General features: G+C 37.9%; 1 protein-coding gene across 7 annotated transcripts in view; it reads left to right on the top strand.

Annotated features, from left to right (window-relative positions):
* The window catches only part of PIKFYVE (phosphoinositide kinase, FYVE-type zinc finger containing), an 80,640-nt gene that overhangs the window by 35,806 nt on the left and 20,726 nt on the right, over positions 1 to 24,108 (top strand). For 6 of the 7 annotated variants that reach the window (XM_013971403.2, XM_013971383.2, XM_018060169.1 and 3 more), the window contains 15 exons: positions 905 to 1,034; positions 1,620 to 1,800; positions 2,455 to 2,529; positions 5,200 to 5,307; positions 10,106 to 10,246; positions 10,945 to 11,071; positions 11,298 to 12,457; positions 14,052 to 14,152; positions 15,307 to 15,378; positions 16,271 to 16,442; positions 18,381 to 18,559; positions 20,369 to 20,482; positions 20,945 to 21,053; positions 21,157 to 21,311; positions 22,160 to 22,250. In XM_013971403.2, coding sequence (XP_013826857.2) covers positions 905 to 1,034; positions 1,620 to 1,800; positions 2,455 to 2,529; positions 5,200 to 5,307; positions 10,106 to 10,246; positions 10,945 to 11,071; positions 11,298 to 12,457; positions 14,052 to 14,152; positions 15,307 to 15,378; positions 16,271 to 16,442; positions 18,381 to 18,559; positions 20,369 to 20,482; positions 20,945 to 21,053; positions 21,157 to 21,311; positions 22,160 to 22,250 — 2,915 coding nt within the window. The remainder of the gene's footprint in view (positions 1 to 904; positions 1,035 to 1,619; positions 1,801 to 2,454; positions 2,530 to 5,199; positions 5,308 to 10,105; positions 10,247 to 10,944; positions 11,072 to 11,297; positions 12,458 to 14,051; positions 14,153 to 15,306; positions 15,379 to 16,270; positions 16,443 to 18,380; positions 18,560 to 20,368; positions 20,483 to 20,944; positions 21,054 to 21,156; positions 21,312 to 22,159; positions 22,251 to 24,108) is intronic. The other variant, XM_018060180.1, reaches the window with a different exon arrangement.

The raw sequence follows: 24,108 nt of genomic DNA, 5'->3' as shown, positions 1-24,108 counted from the left end.
GGTTCAACCAGATGTTTATAGACCAAGGGTTTACATAATTGAAATGTGCTATTCTTGTACCTCACTTGTCATGGACACTGGCTTTACTCTGGAGGCTGCTGGACTGTTTAGTTTTTTGTATTTGTTCAGTTTGCTTTAAGAGGGGAAAGACTAGAGAATTTTTACCTCTTTTCTTTCTATTTATTCAATCACAATTTCAAAAGTTATTTAGTGAGCATCTTTTTTGCAAAGCATTTAGTATTACCTTTTTTTTTTGTTTTGATCATTTACAAAATTTTATATAAATTACTATTTACCATGGTTTGATTTCTTCACAGTTAATTTTTTGGTCTGACTTGTAAAAGTTTTGCCAATTAAGAAGAAAGCCTTTTTTGTTCTAGTATTGAAAAAGACACACTGAAAGGATTGTTTGAGTAGACTTTCTAGACTGTCATATCCTGGTTCAGACGAATCAAAGCTGAGCTTTTCTCAGCACCCACATTATCACAAGTTCTCCTTGCATTCTGATTTCTGTTGAATGCAGTGTTCAGTTTGTGATTTTATAGGGAAAATTAACCACCTCTCTTTCTTAATATCCCCAAATAAATAAAAAGACTGTAAACAAATCTCATTTCATTTGCTTTTCAAAAGCCGTATTTATAGTTACTTTCTTGAGAGCCCTGGTTGCTTATGTAAATTTACTCTTTACACTTCTGTCTCTGATTTTGGCTGTTGAGAATGTTGACTTTCTAACTCAGACTCAATTTTTTTTATCTATGAATTTAAACATGTCCTTGCTTTTTTTACATCAATAATTTGAATTGGCTAACTTAAAAATTTTTTAAAGATAAGTTGGTGATTTCTAAATCTCTGAGTAGATGGTATAAAACTTGACAATGAATATAATTTCTTATTTTACACTTAGAATCCTTATTTAACCGTCGAGTTGAGGAAAAATCCAAAGAACTGCCTTTCACACCTTTGGGCTGGCATCATAACAACCTGGAGCTGCTGAGGGAGGAGAATGGAGAGAAACAAGCTATGGAGAGGTTGCTGTAAGGCAGTGAGCTTATTCATTTTAATTCTCCATTTTTCTAATCTTAAGTGACTTGATAAGCATTTGTATAGCTCTTCCTTATAAAGTCAAAAATGCTAACATTACTGAGGAAATAAAGCCTGTTCTGGTAAAACTTCTAATAAAGCAGAGCGTCCTAGTTGTGCTTGTCTATCCCCGTTGTTATTTATGTGTTAAAATTTAATTGAATTAAATAGGATTTTTTTTTATCAAACCCATAGACTTTGTTTTATTTATTTTTCAATTTTTTAATTGGAGGATAATTGCTTTACAGTGTTGTGTTAATTTCTGCTGTACATCATGAATCAGCTACAAGTATGCCCATATCTCTTCCCTCTTGAACCTCCCTTAAATGGGTTATCTTAATTGAAAATATTCACAGATTTTCTTTATATGCAAAAGCATTAAGGTGCAGATATGCTGAAAGAATAAAATGACCAAGAAGATCTTACCTGTAAGCCATTAAGTCATGTGCTGGTTTCTTTGTAGACTGTGTTGCATCTTCAGAGCTGTTTTCCGTGGCAGTATTAACTGTGCACATGTCTTTCCTGTAACATTTTTGTAGTTCAGCTAATCATAACCACATGATGGCGCTGCTCCAACAATTGCTCCATAGTGAGTCATTGTCAACGTCTTGGAGGGACATCATCGTATCCCTGGTCTGCCAGGTTGTTCAGACAGTCCGACCTGACGTCAAGAACCGGGATGATGACATGGATATCCGCCAGTTTGTCCACATCAAAAAAGTGAGCTCTGCCAGTGTTTTCCTCATGTTTGGTGTTCATGAGATGGGCCCAATAGTAATTTGTCTCTTAATGGTAATCTGAAAGGGCCATTGCCAGGAGGGATGCTTGGTGAGAAGAGGGAAGTTTTTCTGTCCTATTTGGTAGCAGTGCACTTAAAGGTCATAAAAGCGACTCTTAGGAAGTGAGAGATGAGTGGGGGCGGGGGTAAGTTGGGCTTGCAGTGAGTTGGGAACCCAAACTTTCCTACTTCCTCCTCTTGATGTGTCATCTATAAGAAGGCCTCTCTTCACACATGCTGTTAGTGTTCTGAGGAAAAGCAGGGGGTAATTGTTTTATTTAGAGAGCAGTGGAGTTTTGCCTATATTTTTTGCCTATGATGTTTAACTTAATAGTGGTTTTAATTGACATCTGGCATTAATTTGTTTGGTCAAATGGGTATTCTAGAGTACCAGATAGTATGTTAAAGAGTTGATGATTGTAGGAAGGTGCCATTAATTATTGGTTGAAAGGAAGAAATACATCCTAGAACTTTTTGTTCTTATTTGGTTACATAATAGTGAAAACAAAAAGTGGAAATAATACTTAATAGAATTCATTTGACTGCATTCTAAAGATGTATATCGAATTGTATTGTTTTCTTAATTGTTTCATTAGATTCCAGGTGGAAAGAAGTTTGATTCTGTGGTTGTCAATGGATTTGTTTGCACCAAGAATATTGCACATAAAAAGGTAATGTGATTCAGTTCAACATTGAAGTTCAGCAAACTATGACTGTGTGCCAAGCCAACAAGCTGAGGGTGCCCTCACCATGGAGGGAAAGGAGACTGGACAGGGAGGAGTGACTAGCAGTAAAATTTGGGGGTTCAGGGAGAGTCTCCCAGAGCTGATGATGACAGGGACTTGGACAGTGAGAACTCATCAGACAGAAGAAGGCTTCCCAGTCAACAGGCTGAGAGGATGCTGGTGTCATTTCTCTCTTGACCCTGCCACATCTCAGGGATAAAAGATTTTCTAACAGACCAGAATTCTTCCAGAGGCCTACCATTTTAAAACTTTGTTCTTCCTCATAGGGCTGAACACAGAATTATGACTGGAATTCTGTATCTTTTTCTGTACCTTCAGCTGTGAGGCCTCTTTCTAGTACCAGAACAGAGAGAAGGGTAAATAACCCCTTGTACTAAGGAAAGTCTGAGATCCTAAGGTGCCAGATGATGCCAGGAACTGGTAGGAAATGAGGCTGGAGGAAGCAGATGAGGACTTTGTCTCTCATTTTATTCTGAAGGCTACTGGTTAGCAAATGTAATATGTATCAGGACCTTATTAAAAATGTAGATTCCTAAGCCCAAACCTTAGAAATTCTCATTTAGTAGTTTTAGGGGAGTGAGAATGAGAGGTGGGTAGAGGAAGGGTGGGACTACTTTTTTAATGAAATGAAATTTTATTTTAATGAAGTATAGTTAATTAATAGTGTTGTGTTTCTGGTATACAGCAAAATGATTCAGTTATAGGTATATGCATATATATATATATATTCTTTTTCATATTTTCCATTAAGTTTATTACAAGATATTGAATATAGTTCCCTGTGCAATACTGTAGGATCTTGTTATTTATCTGTTTTATACACAGTGGCTGCCATTTCCAAACTCCTAATTTATCCTTGCCCCCCACACTACACTTTCCCTTTTGATAACCATAAGTTTGTTTTCTATGCCTGTGAATCTGTTTCTGTTTTAAAGAAGCTCATTTTTATCATATTTTAGATCCCACATAGAAGTGATATCATATGATACTTGTCTTTGACTTGGTTAGTATGATAATCTCTAGGTCCATCCTTATTGCTGTAAATGTCATGATTCCATTCTGTTTTATGGTGGAGTAGTATTCCTGTGTGTGTGTGTGTGTGTGTGTGTGTGTGTGTGTGTGTATTTACATCTTTATCCATTCATCTGTGGATGGACATTTAGATGGCTTCTGTGGCTTGGCTGTTGTAAATAGTGCTTCTGTGAGCATTGGGGTGTGTGTATTTTTCAAACTGGAGTTTCTCTCTGGATGTCTGCCCAGGAGTGCAATTGCAGGATGATATGGTAGCTCTGTTTTTATTTTTTTAAGGAAACTCCCTACTGCTTTCCATAGTGGCTGCACCAATTTGCATTTGGGTGGGACTTTTTAATGGAATCACTCTGGGTGTTTCCAGTGTTGTTTATTTGTTTACTGGTTCTCACTTTTAGAGAAACTGATGATCTGTAACAGTGTTCTCAGACCTTGCTGTGCTTCAGAATCACTAAGAGAATGTGTTAAAAATAGAGACACCTGGCCTCATCTCTGGTACTGTTGGTTTGGTTACAGTGAGAGCTCAGGCAAATTTCAAGCTTGAGCAACTGAATGCATAAACTACAGTCTGTTTTCACTCTTTTCTAAGCTGAGAATAATAATATATTTTTATAAGGTATTAAACTTCCTGAAAAGTATTAGTGACCATAGATAAATAAAATTATGTTTGAATTTGATATTATTTCATAGCAATGATCCAAAGTCCATATTTCTACATAGAGTTTTATTAAAACAGCACTATACCCATCAAAGTAGTACTTTAAATCTGATTAAATGATGTTTGTTGAATTCAGAGGTAGGTATGTTGTGCTCATCTCCAGAATTAAAAAGTTATGTGCGTGTGGTGGTCACATATGGGTGAATGAATGTCTGGCCCCAATGACCATGTTTAGAGTTAGTCTTTAATTTGTAGTTACTAAAAAAGCCCTGCTAATAAGTTTGGTCAGATGGAAACTTCTGTTGCAGGATGCAGACTCCTCTGCCTCTGGCTTTAGTTGTGTGGTTAGGGTATATTGTTTGAGTCTCTATTTCTGGATGTGCTTAAAGATTTTCTGTTGTTAACTTCTTGTTTCTCAGTTTAGCTTGCAAATTTACAACTGCTGGAAATTTATTCCATCAAAAATATGTTCAGCAGATGTTTTAATTCCTTTCTCCCTCCTCTACTTTTCTTGAGTCTTAGAAAAGTTAAATTCTGCTTTTAGAATTGCTGATCTCTGGGAGTTTATCAAGTAGCCTATTTTTTAAGTCCCTCTCCCTCCTACTGAGGGTGTGATAACTTTTCTTAAAAACATTAAGGATTTAAAAAAAGATAGTTAAGAGTATAGAAAATTGGGTAAAATAGCATTAGTGAAAAAGAAGCCAGTTTTTAAAGAACTTTGCATGGCTTTAATTATTTGCTTTGAAAAAAAAGAATAGCACAAAATAAATGAGAGTATTTTAATCTGAATATAATGAGGGAATCTATTTAGAGGAATTATGACCAGTATGAACTTAGAGTTGTGATTAAAGGAGGTCTATAAATTGCAAACTTTCAAAGTTTTAGCAAACTGTTCATTTATATTTTAGATGAATTCTTCTATTAAAAACCCCAAAATTCTTCTGTTGAAGTGTTCCATTGAATATCTCTACAGAGAAGAAACCAAATTTACTTGCATTGATCCTATTGTGCTTCAGGTAAGAACTCCTTACTGAAACCATAATCTGGAGGAATGTTTGTATACTAAGGTACTTGCCAACTCTTATACTTTCTTCCAGCTGGTTAAATTTGATAGGCAAACTTCACTGCTCTTGTTTCATTAAAAAATGTATTATAGAAGACATTCTTATGTATCATACTTTAGAAGCTTACCAAAGCCTTTGTCACTGTTTTTAGTTGCAAAGTGTTAATGGCAACATGTGACTTATTGGGGAATAGTTGAAAAAAAGGTGAAAATCCAAATCCTGTTTTTTCTTCCCACTGGGGTCATGAACTTACTTTAAGGATTTGTCTAACGATTTTTAATCAGGTTTCCAGCAGTAACACCTGTTTTTCAATATAGACCATTCTACTAAAACATGTTTCTAGAACACCAAGTGTCAGTAAAAGGGAGTGATGTCAGATGGAAGTTGTGTCCATTTCTGTGTGGTTTTTCTTAAGTGAGGAGGCCCAGAATAGCTTTAGTAGGATTATAGCCCTCAGCTGGAAGGAAGAACAGCCTCAGCTCAGTTCCCACACAGCCCTTTAGCTCCATTTTAAGAAATTAGAAATGAGCTCCTGCTGAAAGAGCTCTCTCCCCAGGGAGACCCAGCCCCTGGTCCTGGATGGCTTTTGGGCACTCATTGCTTGGAGCTTCATTTCCACTTGTACTGTTGCAGTTGATTTTGTACATTTAAAATTTCCCTTGAGGCCACCTCCAGCTAGGCTAAGCTGCTTGGCTGGGCTGTCCAAGTCCTCTGTCAAGGTACCACTTATTATTCTTATTAGTGCTTTTGATATGAAGTTGTATAGGTTGTCTGCCCCAACTTCTTTTCTCCCATAAACGCTATTAATTAATTTGCAGTTGCTCAGAATGGGAAGTTTTCAGAAATGTGTTTTTCCTATTATAGCAGAAACACTTAATATTCGGTTCCAGAAACATTTAGGAAAAGCATTACTTGGAAATTCATGAGCTCACTTTTGCATATGATAGGAGTAGTAACTTTTTTTAAAAAATTAATTCATCTGGCTGGGTCTTGGTTGCTGCATGGACTTTTCTGTAGTTGTGAGTGGGGGCGACTCTCTGGGTATGGTGCACAGGCTTCTCATTGTGGCAGCTTCTCTTGTTGTGGAGCACGGACTCTAGGTTGCGTAGCTTTAGTAATTGCAGCTCTTGGGCTCTATAGCACAGCCTCAGTAGTTGTGGTGCACAGGCTTAGTTGCTCCAAGGCATGTGGGATCTTCCCAGAACTGGGATTGAACTCATGTCTCTTGCATTGGCAGGTGGATTCTTTACCATTGAGCCACCAGGGAAACTTTTGTTCTCAATTCACAGACACAGAAAAAACTTAATTGTGGTGAAAGTCACCACGCTCTGCTGCTTAGTGAACTCTGTTAACTGGGACTGTTTCCTTTTTGGAATTCAGCTAGGTATCAGTAAAAATGAGGGGTTTCAACCAGATTTATGCCATTCCTTCTAGCTCTGATTTACTGTGACTTTTCAGTGAGAACTGAAATAAGGAATCAGAAGAAACACAGTTATAGTTTGTGGAAAACTGAGCTACTTTGATGCTGGGAATTTTCGTGATCTCACTGGTATCAGTGGAAGACTTACAGACTTAAATCACAACCACATGGTTTGCAAGATATATCCTGATTGCAGAGATGTAAAATTGTTGTAAAATTGTATTTAGTTACCAAAAAGTTGTCCTTAGATTTATCCACTGTAACTCCCCTTTTATGACCAGGTTAATAGACTGAAGTCTTCATGTTGGACACATATGCTCTGGGCAAATGTATATTAACAAACATGATTTAATTAATATAACTTGTTAATTGTAACTTGTATAATTATATTAAGATGATGCTGTTAAAGTGCTGCACTCAATATGCTGACAAATTTGGATAACTCAGCAGTGGCCACAGGACTGGAGAAGGTCAGTTTCATTCCAATCCCAAAGAAGGGCAATGCCAAAGAACGTTTAAACTATTGCACAGTTGGATGTCTGAGTAAATTCATAATCTGAAAAGAAGCTTTAAGATAGGAGAAGATGTTTAATGCCAGGCTGGATGAAGCACAAGCTGGAATCAAGATTATGGGGAGAAATATCAATAACTTCAGATATGCCGATGGCACCACTCTTAGGGGAGAAAGCAAAGAGGAACTAAAGAGCCTCTTGATGAAAGTGAAAGAGGAGAGTGAAAAAGCTGGCTTAAAACTCAACATTCAAGTAGCTAAGATCATGGCATCTAGTCCCATCACTTTATGGCAAATAGATGGGGAAACAATGGAAACAGTGACAAACAGTGACTTTATTTTTGCCCTAGAATTACTGCAGACGGTGACTACAGCCATGAAATTAAGACACTTGCTTCTTGAAAATGAAGCTATGACAGATCTAGACAGCATATTAAAAAGCAGAGACATCACTATGCTGACAAAGGTCCATATACTCGAAGCTGTGGTTTTTCCAGTAGTCATGTAGTAATGTGAAAGTTGGACCATAAAGAAGGCTGAGCACTGAAGAACTGATGCTTTTGAACTGTGGTGTTGGAGAAGACTCTTGAGAGTCCCTTGGACAGCAAGGAAATGAAACCAGTCAATCCTCAAGGAAATCAAGCCTGAACATTCATTGGAAGGACTGATGTTTGAAGCTGAAACTCCAATACTTTGGTCACCTGATGCGAAGAACTAACTCATTTGAAAATACCCTGATGCTGGGAGATTGAAGGTGGGAGGAGAAGGGGATGACAGAGGATGAGATGGTTGGATGGCATCACTGACTCAGTGGATGTGAGTTTGAGCAAACTTTGGGAGATAATGAAGGACAGGGAAGCCTGGCGTGCTGCAGTTCACGGGGTCTCAAAAAGTTGGACACGATTGAGCAACTGAATAACAGCAACAAAGCATCTTGTTCATCAGTGCTTCAGAACATAGTTTATTGTATCTTTAAGTCCTGACCTATTCAGGTTTTTAGTTTGAATTGACAGAAAATATCAGTTGATTTGACACTCCCCCACCCTTTGCTTGGAGTGGGGGAACTCATCGTGGCATGACCAGTCAAAGAGGAAGCTGCAGGGTAGCTCGTAAAAAAGGAGAATGAGAAAAAAAGGGCAAGGATAAAATTAGGCTGGGCATCATACTGTCTTCACAAGGTCTGCCCCAGAGGTCTGTTGGTCTACCCCTGCTCCATTCTGTCTCCCGGGCCTGCCTCCTGATACTCGTTCCCTGCTGAGCCTGGTCCAAGCCCCAGTTGTAGCAAGGCGCTTCATGTACAATCATAATAGTTGACTGGAGCTGGAACTGTGAGGAAATGTATTTGCTATCCCTATACTGGTGGCCAGAAGCTTAAACAAAAATGAATTTATTTTAGTTCTTCTTTATTGAAGCTGCACAAATAAAATAGTCTAAAATGTCATTACATTGCAATTTAATAAGCAGAGTAGATTAACACATTTCAGGGAAAAATATTTCCTTTTGTTGGGACTCCCCTGGGGGTCCAGTGGTTGAGAATCTGCCTGCCAATGTGGGTCTGGAAGATCACAGATGCTGCAGAGCAGCTTGTGGGCCACAGCTACTGAGCCTGCACTCCGGAGCCCATGAGACACAGCTGCCGAAGCCCACGCGCCTGGAGCCCGTTGCTGTGCAACAGGACAAACCACCGCAATGAGAAGCCCGTGTGCTGCAACTGGAGAGTAGCCCCCGCAACTACAGAGAGCCCTCGTGCAGCAACCAAAAATAAGTAATTAAGAAAAAAATTAAAGAAAAAAATAGAGTAAAAATAAAAATTAAGAAAAAAATAAAAAATTAAAAATTAAGGACAAAAGTTTAAAATGGGAAAAAATTTTCTTTTTGTTAATAATGGGATAATTTGAGAATGTCCAGTTTCTATTAGTAAGACAGAGAAAGGTGAAAAGAAACATAACAAGGCAAGTTCATTGCAGGGAATAGGCTCATCCATTGCTGGTGGCTCTGACCATGAATACAAAATTGACTCAGAAAGCACTGGGCATTTGGAGCAGAAGTGACAGGTGTGTCCCCACCTTCCACTGTCTCCTGAGTCTAGAGATTTTATAAAGCAATTAACTAATCACATTTTTTAAACTCGAGTTGTTATTTACAACATTCATTTGCTTTGAGAGTAAGCCTTTGTCATGAAATTGTATTAAACATTGTTTTAATTTGTCACTACCACTGTTCTAAGTAGAATATTATCTGTTGGGAGATAGAAGTTAGGAAGTAGCTGAAACAGTGTCTGTTAGTTATTTATTCAGATACCTGAAAGAAGAGTTATTCTGGTTAGTTTCAGAATGTAAAAGGGGAAATCCATAATTATATTAAAAATACTTAGTTGCTTTCATTTGGGAAGCTGTGAGAATTTTTTGATTTTTTAAGCTTTGAGAGCTAGCTAATTGAATTCTTGGCTTTTATTACAAGTTATTAAGAACTCAGAGTCCTTCAAAGAAAAATTAGTGAGTTGGAGAATAAAGTTTCTTCTGAAACTCTTTCTAGCATAGTCAGCAGTTTAGAATGATAAATAGTATTCTTGGTTGTGTTTAAATTAATTTGCCTACACAGTGGTAAGTGATATTTAGCATATTTTTACCTGAGATTGAGGACCTGAAAAATGAGTTAACACATCAGTACAATGTTTACTTAGTAGGAAACTTCTATTAGTAGTGGTTTGTGGATGAAGAAAACTTAGTTTGATGTTACTAGTCACACTGCCCTAGTATTTTTACATGTCTAGATCTTGATTTGTACCACATACAATGTTTTTTATTTATTTTGCTTAGGAAAGGGAATTCCTAAAGAATTATGTACAGCGAATAGTTGATGTTCGACCCACACTGGTTCTGGTTGAGAAAACGGTATCTCGAATTGCACAGGATATGTTGCTGGAACACGGCATTACTTTGGTCATTAATGTAAAATCAGTGAGTGTTCTTATTTTTCTATTATTTCTAAAAATGACAGCTTGTAAATTTATATGCATGTGTGGTGGATATACAGTGTTCTTTGATTGTTTATTTCTTAGCTGTACTGTATATATTGAAAGTACAGGAACGGCAGCGCTTTCCTTATTTAAGACTGGAGGATCTCAGGCTTGAAGAAAGTTTAATTAATGTAGCACTCATACATAATGAGTTATGTAACACTCATTATAAGTGTCTACCGAACCACAGGTGTAGTTGACATTAGTTACTAAGTAGTCTTTGTAGAGGCGTCATTTTGTTTGGGGAGTCATACAAAGCAGAAAATTTTCTCTCCCTTGAAAAATTACCTTCTTTAGTATGGAGGTCACTTGTGGAAATTCCCCACCCACCACTGCTGAATCAGTATCTTGTGCCAGTGAATAATACTTAAATGTCTTTTGATATTATTAATGTGAGTATGGTTTATTTTAGTAAGCACATATTGATTGCTAAGTGTAGACTTATCTAGAATCAGTAAAAGTCATATAATTACTAAAATCAAGGAAATTCATCTTGAAAGAAAATAGGGCATTTTCTATTTTCTTTTTTTTTTTTTTTGGTGAGGGCATTTTCAAGTGTTTCTATTGTTTTTCCATATAAAATGTACTAAAATTTTATTCATCTTTAATTTTGTACTATGATGTTGTTCTGTGTTCTAGCAAGTTTTAGAACGAGTTAGCCGGATGACCCAAGGCGATTTGGTGATGTCAATGGACCAGCTGCTCACCAAACCCCACCTGGGCACCTGTCACAAGTTTTACATGCAGATGTTTCAGTTGCCTAATGGTGAGTGGTCTTTAGTGTAGGTTCACCTGAAATGGGGGGATCTGAGGAAATGAATAAACTCAGCAGAATGATGATGTTGACATATTAATAGTAGGAAATGGCTGTTAGCATACAACTATGGTCTTAAGAGTTTTTATCTGGTAGATGTTAAGATAATGAACTAATTCTGTCTGGACTTCTGGATTGCCACCTAAACCTTCTTAACCTTGTGTTTGTTTATTTGTAGAACAAACCAAAACACTGATGTTTTTTGAAGGCTGTCCACAGCACCTGGGCTGTACAATCAAGCTTAGAGGAGGCTCTGATTATGAGCTGGCTCGAGTTAAGGAGATCTTAATATTTATGATCTGTGTAGCTTATCATTCTCAACTAGAAATCTCCTTCCTTATGGATGAATTTGCTATGCCTCCAACATTAACGCAAAACCCTTCCTTCCATTCTCTGATTGAGGGACAGGAGGATGAAGGGGCTGCACAGGAGCCATTCAGCGGAAGTCCCCTCCCCCGGGAGCCTGACTTCCCTCCAGACTTTCTGCCTTCTGATGATGGCAGTTTGCTAGAATCAAGGATTCTATTTGAAAAGGGTGACCAGGAAAATAAGAGTGTGCCGCAGGATGTTGCCTCTTTGAAGCCTCAAGAGCATGCCCCAGCAGCTTGCCCGATGGGTGCCCCCTGCGCTCTCTTTCCATCAGTACCAGAGTCATTGCTGCCACTCCATGTGGATGACCAAGAGGACGCCATAGGCAGTGAGCAGCCAGAGGCTTTGCAGCAAATAGAGGAGCTTCCGGATCCCACAAGCCAGATGAGAGCCTTTAGAGACCCTCTGCAGGATGACACCGGCCTGTATGTTACTGAAGAAGTAACCTCTTCTGAAGATAAACGGAAGACTGATTCTTTGACCTTTAAGCAAGAGTTGAAAGATGTGATCCTCTGCATCTCGCCAGTCATCACATTCCGGGAGCCCTTCCTTTTAACTGACAAGGGCATGAGATGCTCTACCCGAGATTATTTTGCGGAGCAGGTTTACTGGTCTCCTCTTCTCAATAAGGAGTTCAAGGAAATGGAGAGCAGGCGGAAGAAACAGATGCTTAGGGATCTCTCTGGCCTTCAGGGCATGAATGGAAGTGTTCAGGCCAAGTCCATTCAAGTCCTGCCCTCACATGAGCTTGTGAGCACCAGAATTGCTGAGCACTTGGGGGACAGCCAGAGCTTGGGGAGAATGCTAGCTGATTATCGGGCCAGAGGAGGAAGAATCCAGCAAAAAAATTCAGACCCTTTTGCTTACTCAAAGGAGGCATCAAGTACCTCAAGTGGTAAATCAGGAAGCAGAACTGAAGGTGATGAAGAAAAAGGGTTGATTACAAGTGATGCAGTGTGGTCGACAAAGGTGAGCAAGACTGCTTTTGTGCTTGTGTACATTTACGATGGGTGGAAAATCTCTGCTGTGGCAAGGTAAAAAAGTCAAATATAACAGCTTGCATGCAGATTTATTAAATATTTCATATGTGGTTTTTTTTTGGTCTCTTTTGTCTTATGTGTTACTTTAAAATGTATGAAATAGGAGTGTAATGTGATGAAACTAGATTTGAAGGTTTCAGGCTAAGCTCACAGCAAACTCAGAACTGTGAGGTAGGGGGCAGTGTGGAGCTGCTTAGGATTTCTGACATGATGACTTGGGTGTAATGTGATGTCTTTGATCCTTTTAATAGTGGCCAGCTGGAGAGTAGAGTTAGAAGCTTATTATAGGAAATGCGTGTGTTTTTTTTTCCTTATTATAGGAAATTATAGGTGATAAAACTCATGAACAAATCCATCTTTTGAGGAGAAAATGCAGTTGTTTAATAAAACAAATAGATGTTCACTTTCACAAGTCTGCTGCTGCTGCTAAGTTGCTTCAGTCATGTCCGACTCTGTGCGACCCCATAGACGAGTCTAGGAAGGATTAAATAATGATAGTATATTGTTTTTAATACATGAAATTGGAAAAAAGGAATGTGATAAGAACCATGGTTAATGAAGTATGGGAAAATGCTTACAATAAACTTTATATAAATATATGTTTTATACATTTATGTAAACTTATTAAAAGTGATTTGGGGGCCTTTTAAATTTACATGAGCACATATATATATTTTTGATTCATGAGTTCCATCTTTTATAACTCATTCCTTGTACATTATCTACAAAGCACAGATAAGTAAGCATTTTGTGTAAGGATGCTTACATTTTATTGTAATGTACGTACAAGGATATTTACTGAAGTGGTTATTTCTGTTTGCTGTTAAAAGGATGAGTTGGATCTCATTGAATGACCCAGAGAGAACCCATGACATATTTTCTTGTGTTAAAAAGCAGATTGTGTTTTAATATATGTAGCATCATCCCATTTTTATAAAAAAACAGAATCACCTGTGTATACTTCTGTGGGTGTTTCCATGTGTATATGTGTATCAGCTAGCGCAAATACATGATTTTTAACCACACAGTCAAATTTTTATCAGTTTGGGAGTTTGGGAGGAGGAAAGGCTTTATGTACTTCAAGGACGTGTGCATCTTCCTCTGAGCTGTTTAAATTTTTACAGAGACAGATGTTACCTTTGTAATGATCAAAAGCAGGTATAAAATACAAATAAATACCTTAGAATTTAGATTTCTGGGTGTCTCAGGTTGAGATTATATCCAGCTATTAATTCAGACTGTTTCATATTTAAATAACTACTCCCAAAATAATTTAATGTAGTTTTGTAAAAATAAAGAGTAAGAAAACAAGTTGAGACATGCTTGCATTTTTAAACCTTTTGGATTGTTTTAACTTAAAAATTAACTGCTCTTCTTCCTTATATTTAGTTCCCTGTAGTTTTCAGTCTTCACTGGAACCCCTGTAGTGCTGATAGAGGCTTTACAAACCGAGTGGAGTATGTTGGATGTTGGAGGCGGGCATTGGAGTTGGAGTGCTCACTCGGATGTTCCTTCCCTTCCAGGTGGACTGTCTGAACCCTGTCAACCACCAGAGGCTGTGTGTGCTCTTCAGCAGCTCTTCTGCCCAGTCCAGCAATGCGCCCAGTGCCTGTGTCAGTCCTTGGTAGGACTCCTTCCCTCCTTTGCATGTTGTACTTAAGAACAGAATTCCAGCAACTGTGAAAAAAATTCAGCCATTAGGCTGTGTAGGTACAGAGCAAGCTGCTGGTCATATGTGAATTGATGGAACTTCTGAACTTGTAAATTAAATTATGAAATTTGGATTTCTTCATGAGTAGAAGTAAATAAAAGTATGTTAAGAGTGAAGAGGGATACAAGAAGAGTTAGTAATTATAAAAAAGTGAAAGTTGATACATAAAAGCTGGTTTTAAGCACTTTGATAGCATGCACAAATCAGGAAGGTTTTCTTTGGGCATTGTTTTTATAAAAGTCAATTTTTTGCCTTAAGTTTTATTCTAAAACTTAATTCCAAGTAGATTGATAGAAACACATTTTATAATGTTATAATTTGCTTCCAATGATAGTCACAAAGCCTAGTTATTATACAGTTTACCTCTGATCTTAAGTACTATAGAACATAACTGCTTGTTGTTGGAGTACTTGCCACAGCAAAATGTCTTCCATATTTTAATTTTGGACACCAGAAACATTCATTTCTACCAGTGAGATCAGGGAGTCTCCTACATTGCTGTTGCTCCAGCAGGCTGACTTGGGTCTGGTTGAGCCCATGGAAATTTAGGTCTAGGTTTGAATAAGATGTCAGTTTCAAAAGGGTATGTGTAGCTGAACTCTCTTATTTAGGTATAAAGTTGGATGTGAATTTGGGAACTGGCTCTCCTGGAAGAATATGAGCTGCTGCTCTTCTTGCTTAGTAGTGGTGTAGACTGGAGAGCAGAGACAGGAGTCCCATTTTGTACTGGTGGAGTTTAAAGCTTGGTAGAGGGAGCTTGTACTTCTTCCTCATTCAAATCAGACTTACCCATTTACTGTTATTGTTTATGTATCCTGGTTAAATAGTTTCATAAGATACTAATGGACTGGGAATGGATACGATGCTGTAATATGGTAGTCCAAACCTATTATATCAAATAAGGTAAAACCTGTTCCGTAACAACAAAAGAATATTACCTGTTTTGTTGGTAATAATAATACCGTATTATAAGTACATCTAACAGATATCAGTTTGGGGTCTGATGAAAATGTCTGCTGGGTTGTAATTCTCATGATATGTTTCTAAGAAATGATCTTTTCTTTTAGGATTGTAACAATGGAATTTTATGGAAAAAATGATCTTACATTAGGAATATTTTTAGAGAGATACTGTTTCCGGTAAGAACCAATTTTCTCCTTATGTTCTATTTATGCTTTTTTTGATGCACAAAGTTTCAACCTAAACATAAACATGAGTTGGAGTATTGTTGTTTGACCTTCCTGTTCATGCCTAATGTCAGGGCTTACTGTACAGAGAAGTAATCTGTTTTATATTCAACCCAGGAAGTCGTCTCCAGTTCATTTTTCAGATCTATGCCCATCTAATTGCCCTGCAGTCCTGCAGATTTTTTTTTTCTAGGATGTCTGTTTTTAGTGATTCAGATGAGAGACAAGAGAAAGTAAGGGCCTCAGTTTAAATCTTAGTGCCTTTGCTTGCCACTTACATGACAGAGAGCAAGTAACTTAATCTTTGTGTGTGCATGCTCAGTTGTGTCCAACTCTTTGCGACTCCATGGACTGTAACCCCCCAGACTCCTCTGTCTGTGGAATTTTTCAGGCAAGAATACTGGAGGGGGTTGCTGTTTCCTTCTCTAAGGGATCTTTCCAACCGAGGGATCTAATCCGCATCTCTGTGTCTCCTGCATTGGTAGGCAGTTTCTTTAGCACTAGTGTCATCTGGCTTAATCTTTACCAGCCCCCTTTATAGATATTAACAAACTCCACAAGCATCAAGAGTTTTAATAAGTAAAATGAGATGATGTTTTAGAAATGCTTGGCAAATGGAAGGTGCTTAACAAGTGGAACGTATCACTGTGATGTGGTTGAAGGCGGGGTGTTCAGCTCTGCAGACTCATAGCAGGACAAGTGGTACCCTGATCAGATCATCCACCATCCTCCTTACTCTGGAGAGGATGCTGCACTTTATCGTCTGCAGTCCTGATTAGCCAGCATTCACTATACATGGCTCCTCGGTTTCATGGTTAATGTGAGGACTTTCTTTTTGTCAAAGGCCTTCCTATCAGTGCCCTAGCATGTTCTGTGATACCCCCATGGTGCACCACATTCGACGCTTTGTCCATGGCCAAGGCTGTGTGCAGATAATCCTAAAGGAGCTGGATTCTCCAGTACCTGGATATCAGCATACAATTCTCACCTACTCCTGGTGCAGAATCTGCAAGCAGGTAAGTGTACTCTGTTGCTGTACTATTTCGTGTAGTATCATTTCTTTCTGTAGTTCTTTCTTTGTGGGGGAGGGTCGCCTCTGTTATTTTGGATTTGATATTTGTCTTTGGGCCCTTATTTATTTTACCTGCTGTATGTTCTCTTTAATGTTCATTTCCTGAAGGTTCCATTTTAGGATTTATCAGTTATTATAGAAAATGTAGGTACCATGTCCAGTATAATATATGGAGACTTTATCTTGACAGTTCTTGTTTATTCATCAGTAAACACTCATTTAGCACCATGTAGGTACCAGGTACTGTGCTAGGCCTTAGGAATGAAGAAAGAACAAGGTGTTGGCTCCTGTCTTCTCGGGGAGGAAACAGTCTTATAACACAATAATTACGGTATGCTAGAATGCTTGTGTAAGTTAGTCTAGGTCAACATTTCTGTCTTAAGAGATGCAGATGAGGACATGTTTAATTGATCTCTACTATTTCTCATATTCATTCTTGGGGACAAAACTGTATATTTTATTTCCTCTCTGTGCTTTTCTATCTCTGGAGGAAATATTTGGTGCTAGTATTTTGCTTTTAATACATACTTTTTATTCAGATTGTTTGCAATGTGTATGTGCCAGATTTAACTTCATTGTTATATTAATTGGCTTATTTTGGAGTGTGTTTAGAATCACATACAGGAATTACAGACCAAATAATAGTGCAACCTATTTCAGTATTAGTGGTTGAGGAGGCCAAAGTCAAAGGTAGTTAGTCTTTAGGAGAAACATACATCCGTAAAATCATATCTTGCAATAATTGGTCTTTATATGCTTGTTCTTCTAGGCCTTTAGTCATTGTTAGGCAGCTGGCAATATTTTGTTGTAGAAGGTGTGAACTTTTGTAGATTGTCTAGTGAATTAAGTAACTTAAATTTGATCTTTATATCTTGTATGTTTGGTATATACACATGATTGCAAAACAAAACTTCAGCCTTTGGGGTTATGCTAGAAAGAAAAAGGTAAACAGTTTTTGTTACACAGAAGTGAAAAATTTTATGTGTCAAAAAAAGTTACAACATATATGACCCAATATTAATATATTTACTATTAAACTTCTGTAAGCCATAATAGAAATAATGGGAAAAGGGCATGAAAAAGCAATTTAATACAAATGGCCAGTAGACATGTGCAAATACATGTTATTCATTAGTAATAATAAAAGATAAAATAAGTGAAGTATGTTTTTATTAATTTTTTAAAGAAGTCACATTTCAAAGATATATAATTCCTGAGATCAGTAGGAAAGTAGGGAAATGGGTACTCTCAGATACTGGTGGCAGTTGTGTCTCCAAATAGGTCTACTGGTTTATGCAGTATGGCAGAAAGTATCAAAGACCAGATAAATGTTCATGCCCTTCTTTGACCTACCAATTTCCACTTTTATTAATTTATTGCAAGGAAATCATTATGGATACTTATAAGTGTGTTTTATATACCCACATTGAAAAGTTCATCAAAATAATGAAAAGCTTGAAATGTTTTAAATGCCCACCAATAGGGATTGGTTAAACATGTCCATATAATAGGATATTCTGCAGCCATTAAAAATCAAGCTGCATAAGAATATTCAATGTGGGAAAATATGGTATATTACTAATAATCAAGGTTATGAAACTATAAGAAAGAGTTTTTATTTATAAACATCCTGGCTAAGGATATATGTTTTCATGTATGGAAAGAAAGCAAACGTATTAGCATATTGATGGTGGTGGTAGGATTACTGATGAGACAGTTTCCATAGCCATCCCTCACCCTACCTATCTCTAAATATTTTTTTGTTTTTCTAGTTTTCTGCAGTCAGAATATACTAGGCTTGTACTAAAGAAGAAAACACATTTTTTTTAAAAGAGGTTCTCAGTATGTGATTAGATAACAAACAATTTATGCTGAATTTCAGGTAACACCAGTTGTCGCTCTTTCCAATGAGTCTTGGTCCATGTCATTTGCAAAATACCTGGAACTTAGGTTTTATGGGCACCAGTACACCCGCAGAGCCAATGCTGAGCCATGTGGTCACTCCATCCACCATGATTATCACCAGTATTTCTCCTATAACCAGATGGTGGCATCTTTCAGGTAAGAAGTCTTGTAACCTTGTCACAGACACATGCTCCCTGGAAGGCTCTGAAGCATTTCCACTGTTACTAGATCAAACTCACTTCTGGTGTGTGTTGTTCCCCACCCATCAGCCGTGCAAATGCAGGGCCATACTCTGTGAAGAGCTTTCAGTGCTATTATTTATTTAATCCTTTAAGAAATGTGTTACTATTACCCTCACTTAGAGACCTTATAGCTACAAATAGAGCTAGCAAGTGATGGAGTCATGATATAAACTGGTAGATTTGCTATTGTAGGTGTGACTCTTAACCATTACTTTTGCATCTGAGAGCCTGTCAGAATTTTTGCTAAGACATTACTTAGCATAAGGATAATTGGATAGAACTGGATAGAGCTGAAATCACTAGTTTAAAGAATGGTTTTAAATGACTGAGAAAGCCTTGAGAATATATCCAGAATCTAGGGACTTCCCTGGTGGTCCAGGGGTTAAGAATCTGCCTGCCAACACAGGGGACATGAGTTTGATTTCTGGTCCCGGAAGATCTCATGCTGTGGAGCAGCTAAGCCCGTGGGCCACAACTGCTGGGCTTACCCCCTAGAGCCTATGCTCGGCAACAAAGAACCTACTGCAGTGAGAAGCCCACTCACAACAGCAAAGACCCAGCATAGCCATATATATCCAGAATCTGAACATATCTCAGCACCTCCAGCACTCCCCTTCTGAACTGAATCTCTGTTGTCCTTCCCTAGATTATTGCAGTAGCCTCAACCAGCTTCCCTTTAGCCTCCCGTGCAGCACAGCAGTCAGAGTGGTCCTATTGTATGAAAATCAGCTTAGGCCACTCCTGTGCTCTGGAGCCTCCAGCGGTGTCTGTTTGACCCCCGAGTGAAAGCCAGAGTCCATTTATGGGCCTCTAAGCTCCTCATACTCAGGCTTCTCACCCCTACTCCTCTCCCCTTGATCGCCATGTTTCAGCCTCGCTGGCCTCCAGGCTGGGCCTCAGTTATGCCAGGTAACCTCCTTCCTGGGAGCCTCTCATTGCTCTTCCATCTCTGTGCTGCCTGCTTCTAGACATTTGCTTATTTTTCCTTACTTTTTTCAGCTCTTTGTTCAGATTTCACCTGCCCTGACTCCCTTTCACCCCTAGCAGTCCTTGCTGCTTTTTCGCTCTTTATTTTGCCCTGTAGCACCTACTCTCTGGCATAAGGTACGTTTTAAGTATTTGTTTTTATTTATTGCCCAAGTCTTGTTCCTGAATCATGAGAACAGGAATTTTGGCCCTTGCTCTGCACCTGAAACAGCATCTGACACATAATAGGTCCTCAGAAAATATTTTTAATTGAACCTATTTCCTTTTTTAAGCAAGAGCTATTACCCATGAACCTAGGGCCTAGGTCGGATATAATGTTTACTAGACAACATGAACTTCAGGTGGAAAGGAAACTCATGAAGAATCCTTGGGAGCTGAGAAGGTAGTGAATACCTGTGTCCAAGCTAATTGTAGGAAGGAGTTCCTCTCTCTTCATGGAGGTTTCTACCCCAGTCATTTGTTTTTAAAGCACATGAGGGTGGCCTCAGGGGATAATTGATGATAGCACAATGCAGGGGAAAAACAACACAGAACAAAATGTTTTTAAAACTGGGAAGGATATTGGTAATGATTGAAAGTGGTCTTCAGTATTTTTGATTGTTTGAAAATGCCATTTTATAGAAACTTTATGATCTCTTATGCCCATAAGACGTAGTTGGCTGTCATGATACACTTCTACTCAAAATATTAAAATATTTTTCACTTTTCTACTATTACTTGTATTTTCTCCTCTTAGTTATTCGCCTATTCGGCTCCTTGAAGTGTGTGTTCCACTTCCTAAAATATTCATTAAACGTCAAGTCCCATTAAAAGTGTCCCTTCTTCAGGATCTGAAGGACTTTTTTCAAAAGTAAGTTTCATTTTCTCTGATCATCTGTTTTTGTTTAGTACTGCCTGAAATCTAAACTACTTTAAATGTCTTGTTTGTTCATTCAGCTTTCTTTGAAAACAGAAATAACCTATTTTCCTAATTGTATTTTTTATATGTCTGATGTAAAAATGGGAAAATGTAGACAATACACCAAAGTATTAAAAAAGAAGTCAGACCCTCCCAAGCATAACAACTGTTAAATTTTGATGTACATCCTTTCAGGTCTTTTTTGTTCTGCAAAATTATATGTGATTCTTAGTTAGATAAGATATTAGTAAAGTTCTGTATATATCGTTTTTCTACTTTTTAAAAAAATTTATTTATTTTAATTGGAGGCCAATTATTTCACAACATTGTAGTGGTTTTGCCCATCTTTTTTCTACTTGTGTGAGATTAGACAATTTGATTCTAATTTTTCTAAAGTGTTTAATGTTTGTTAAGAGTTTCACAGGTATATCTTGCTGTGGATGAAAGACTCGCGTCTTTGAAAACTGATACATTTAGCAAATCAAGAGAGGAAAAAATGGAAGATATCTTTGCACAAAAGGAGGTAATTCACTTTTCTGACAGAAACCCAGCAGTTAGTTGTGAACTTGTTAGCAGTTCCTTCTGGGGTGCGTCTTAGATTGCTGGAGTGGTTTTTGTTCCCCTAGATGGAAGAAAGTGAGTTCAAGAGCTGGACTGAGAAGATGCAGGCGCGACTCCTGTCTTCCTCCATGGAGACCCCCCAGCAACTGCAGTCAGTCTTCGAGTCACTCATCGCCAAGAAACAAAGCCTCTGTGAGGTGCTGCAAGCTTGGAATAACAGGTGTGACTCTGCAGTCAGGTGTTTCTTTCATATTATTGCAAAATGTGCTCTGCCATGATGTTTTTGATTTAAATATCCTTGTTAGTTGTGGATGTTGGCTTTTATTCTCAAGTTGTTGGAGGTTTTATTTTTATCGCTCCTACCACCTTCCACTTCTTTCATCCTTTAAAGTGCAGTTTGCAAAGATACAAAAAGAGATGAGAATAGTCTTTGTTGCTGTTTCTAATATAGTATGTGTGCTAACTAAATCTAATTTATCTGTAGTAGTAAACCATGGAGTAATTATTGGGTGTTAGGCCATGAGTTTCAACTGATTATTTTGTGTATTTTATACCTGTATTTAAATATTTATTTGGGGAAATATTTCCTTTTAATGCATATTGAAAAGTTCACTTGGATTAGTATAGCATTTATTTATTGAGCACTTGGATGATGCTAGGCACTAAGTAAGGCACCAGATGGACATGCACTCTTTTATTTGATAGTGAGTCCCACATGTGTATATACTGCTTCATTTTACAGAGGAAACTATGGCTCTACAAGACTAAGGGATTTGCCCAAGTTACACAGCTGTTGATTTTCAGAGCTGGGCTTTGGGCCTTGGGTCTGTTGGTGTCTCATTATAACTCGCTCTTCTTTTCTAACTATAATCATATCAATAACAACTGATTAGTTGATTTTAAATAAAACTTAGTTATGTACAGCTGTAAAATCTATTGCATTTGAAATAGGAAAATAAATTTTTGTGGTTTCAAAGCTATACGGAGAATATGTGTATTCATTATTCAGGATATTAGAAAGAAAACCATGTTCTTCTTTTCACGTTTCCTTTTTTTCTTTAATTGTAGGCTGCAAGACCTTTTCCAGCAAGAAAAGGGTAGGAAGCGGCCTTCAGTTCCTCCAAGTCCTGGACGACTGAGACAAGGTGAAGAAAGCAAGGTAATGTTGTTTGTCTTGGGGCCTTCATTGTGATAAATAGAATGAATTTTTCTTATAACACTTAGAAGTGGTAGTTTAATACATACTTTATTGACAATATTAGCGTTTTTAATTTTGAAGCAGTCAGGTTTCTTGGTGTGACCTGGATTAATTTTTTTTATCTTTGCCTGAAATAAAATACATTATAATTCATTTATTTGAAATACTTATCAAAAGCTGCTGTCTACTGGCATCATTGAGGATAGCATCACAGAGGCAGTAGGTGCTGTAAAGGAGAAGGTGTGCATATACTGGATGTATAACAGAGTCCTATTTTACTATGAGCTTTGGGTGTTCTTTGTGCTTAAGTGAGAGGTTTTTCTTAAGAGGCCGCACCAGGTTAGTTCTATGTGGTGATTTAATTAACCCTTCCTAATTGTATTAGTTTTCTCTTGCTGTATAACACCTTACCCCAAAGTTAGTGACCTAAAACATAAATCTCTTATCTCACAGTGTGTCAGGACTCTGGCAGAGTATATGGCTGGGTTCTTTGCTCGGTCTCACGCTGAGATGAAGGTTTGGCCAGGGTGATTATCTGAGGCTCAGGATCTTTTGCCAGCCTCATCTAGGTTGTTGGCAGAGTTCAATTCTAGTGGTGATAGGACTGATGTCCCCCTTTCATTGCTGGCATTTGACTAGAGGTAAATCTCAACTCTTCGAGGCTGCCTGATTCCTTGCATGTGGCCCATTTCATCCTCAAAGCCTACAGCAGTGGATTGAATCCTTCTCATGCTTCAAATCTCTTGAGTTCTTCTGTGTCTAACCTCTGGACACAGATTTAAAGGACACATGATTAGGTCAGGCCCACCTGCTTAATTTCCCTAGTTTAAGGCTGACTGATTTGTGATCTTACATACGTGGTAGAATCCATTCACAGCAGTATCTGGATTCATGTTTGATTGAAGGTATGTATCTCATGAAATTCTGCCACTGTGCTAACCACGAACAGATGAATTAATGTCAGTATATTTTAAGGACTTAATATTTTGATACCATGAGGGCTTTTGAGAGAATGTTTCTTTTTGTACAAGTGTATAGTGCTTATAGCAGAGTATTTTCATGGAATGCTGGGTACAAGTGCCTTAGATCTTTGTGTTGTTTAGGAACACTGTGTCACTGAATTCTACTTTTTGTCTCATAAATAACTGTGTAGGAATCACTTTTCCTTAAAGTTTGGGTGAGAGTAAGAATTATGAAGATGATTTATTAGTATTTCAAGTAGTCTGGGACCGTTAATGGCTCTCACACACTGCTAGAAGCCTTTCTGTTTGCCTACTGATGAAACTGCAAAGCTAGTGCTGTAAGACATGAAATTGAAAATATAAAATCAGTTAATAGATGATTTTCTTTTTGAAAGATTGAAAGTTGATTTGAAAATCTGTAGCACTGCCTTTGTGTTTATATTTGTTCATTTGATAAATACTTATTGAGTGCTTTTAGACACTGTTCTGAGTGCAAGGCTCTCAGGGTTCACAAACATGAACACGAAAGTTCACATTTGTGGCTGGAGGCCATAGTTACCGTTCCTATGGAACGTTTGTTTGTGAGACTGACAATAAACAGGTGAACCAATAAACATTTAAAAAACAAGTGGAAACAAAGCTGTGAGGAAAAAATTAACGAGAAATGGAGAATAATGCCAAGGGAGTTGGTGATGATGAGTTATTTCATATAGGATGAGCAGGGTGGCCTCTGCTAGGGTGAGCAAATCAAAGGACATTGTAAGTAGCAGTATAAGAAGTGACTTTTAATGACATTGTACACAGGGCTGACAGTCATTTAAATATATATTTTATCAATGGATTATGGGACTTGAGAA

The sequence above is a fragment of the Capra hircus genome, chromosome 2, assembly GCF_001704415.2.
Source record: "Capra hircus breed San Clemente chromosome 2, ASM170441v1, whole genome shotgun sequence".
In the NCBI taxonomy this organism is placed as follows: domain Eukaryota; kingdom Metazoa; phylum Chordata; class Mammalia; order Artiodactyla; family Bovidae; genus Capra; species Capra hircus.
This window is presented reverse-complemented; position numbering and strand designations above follow the sequence as displayed.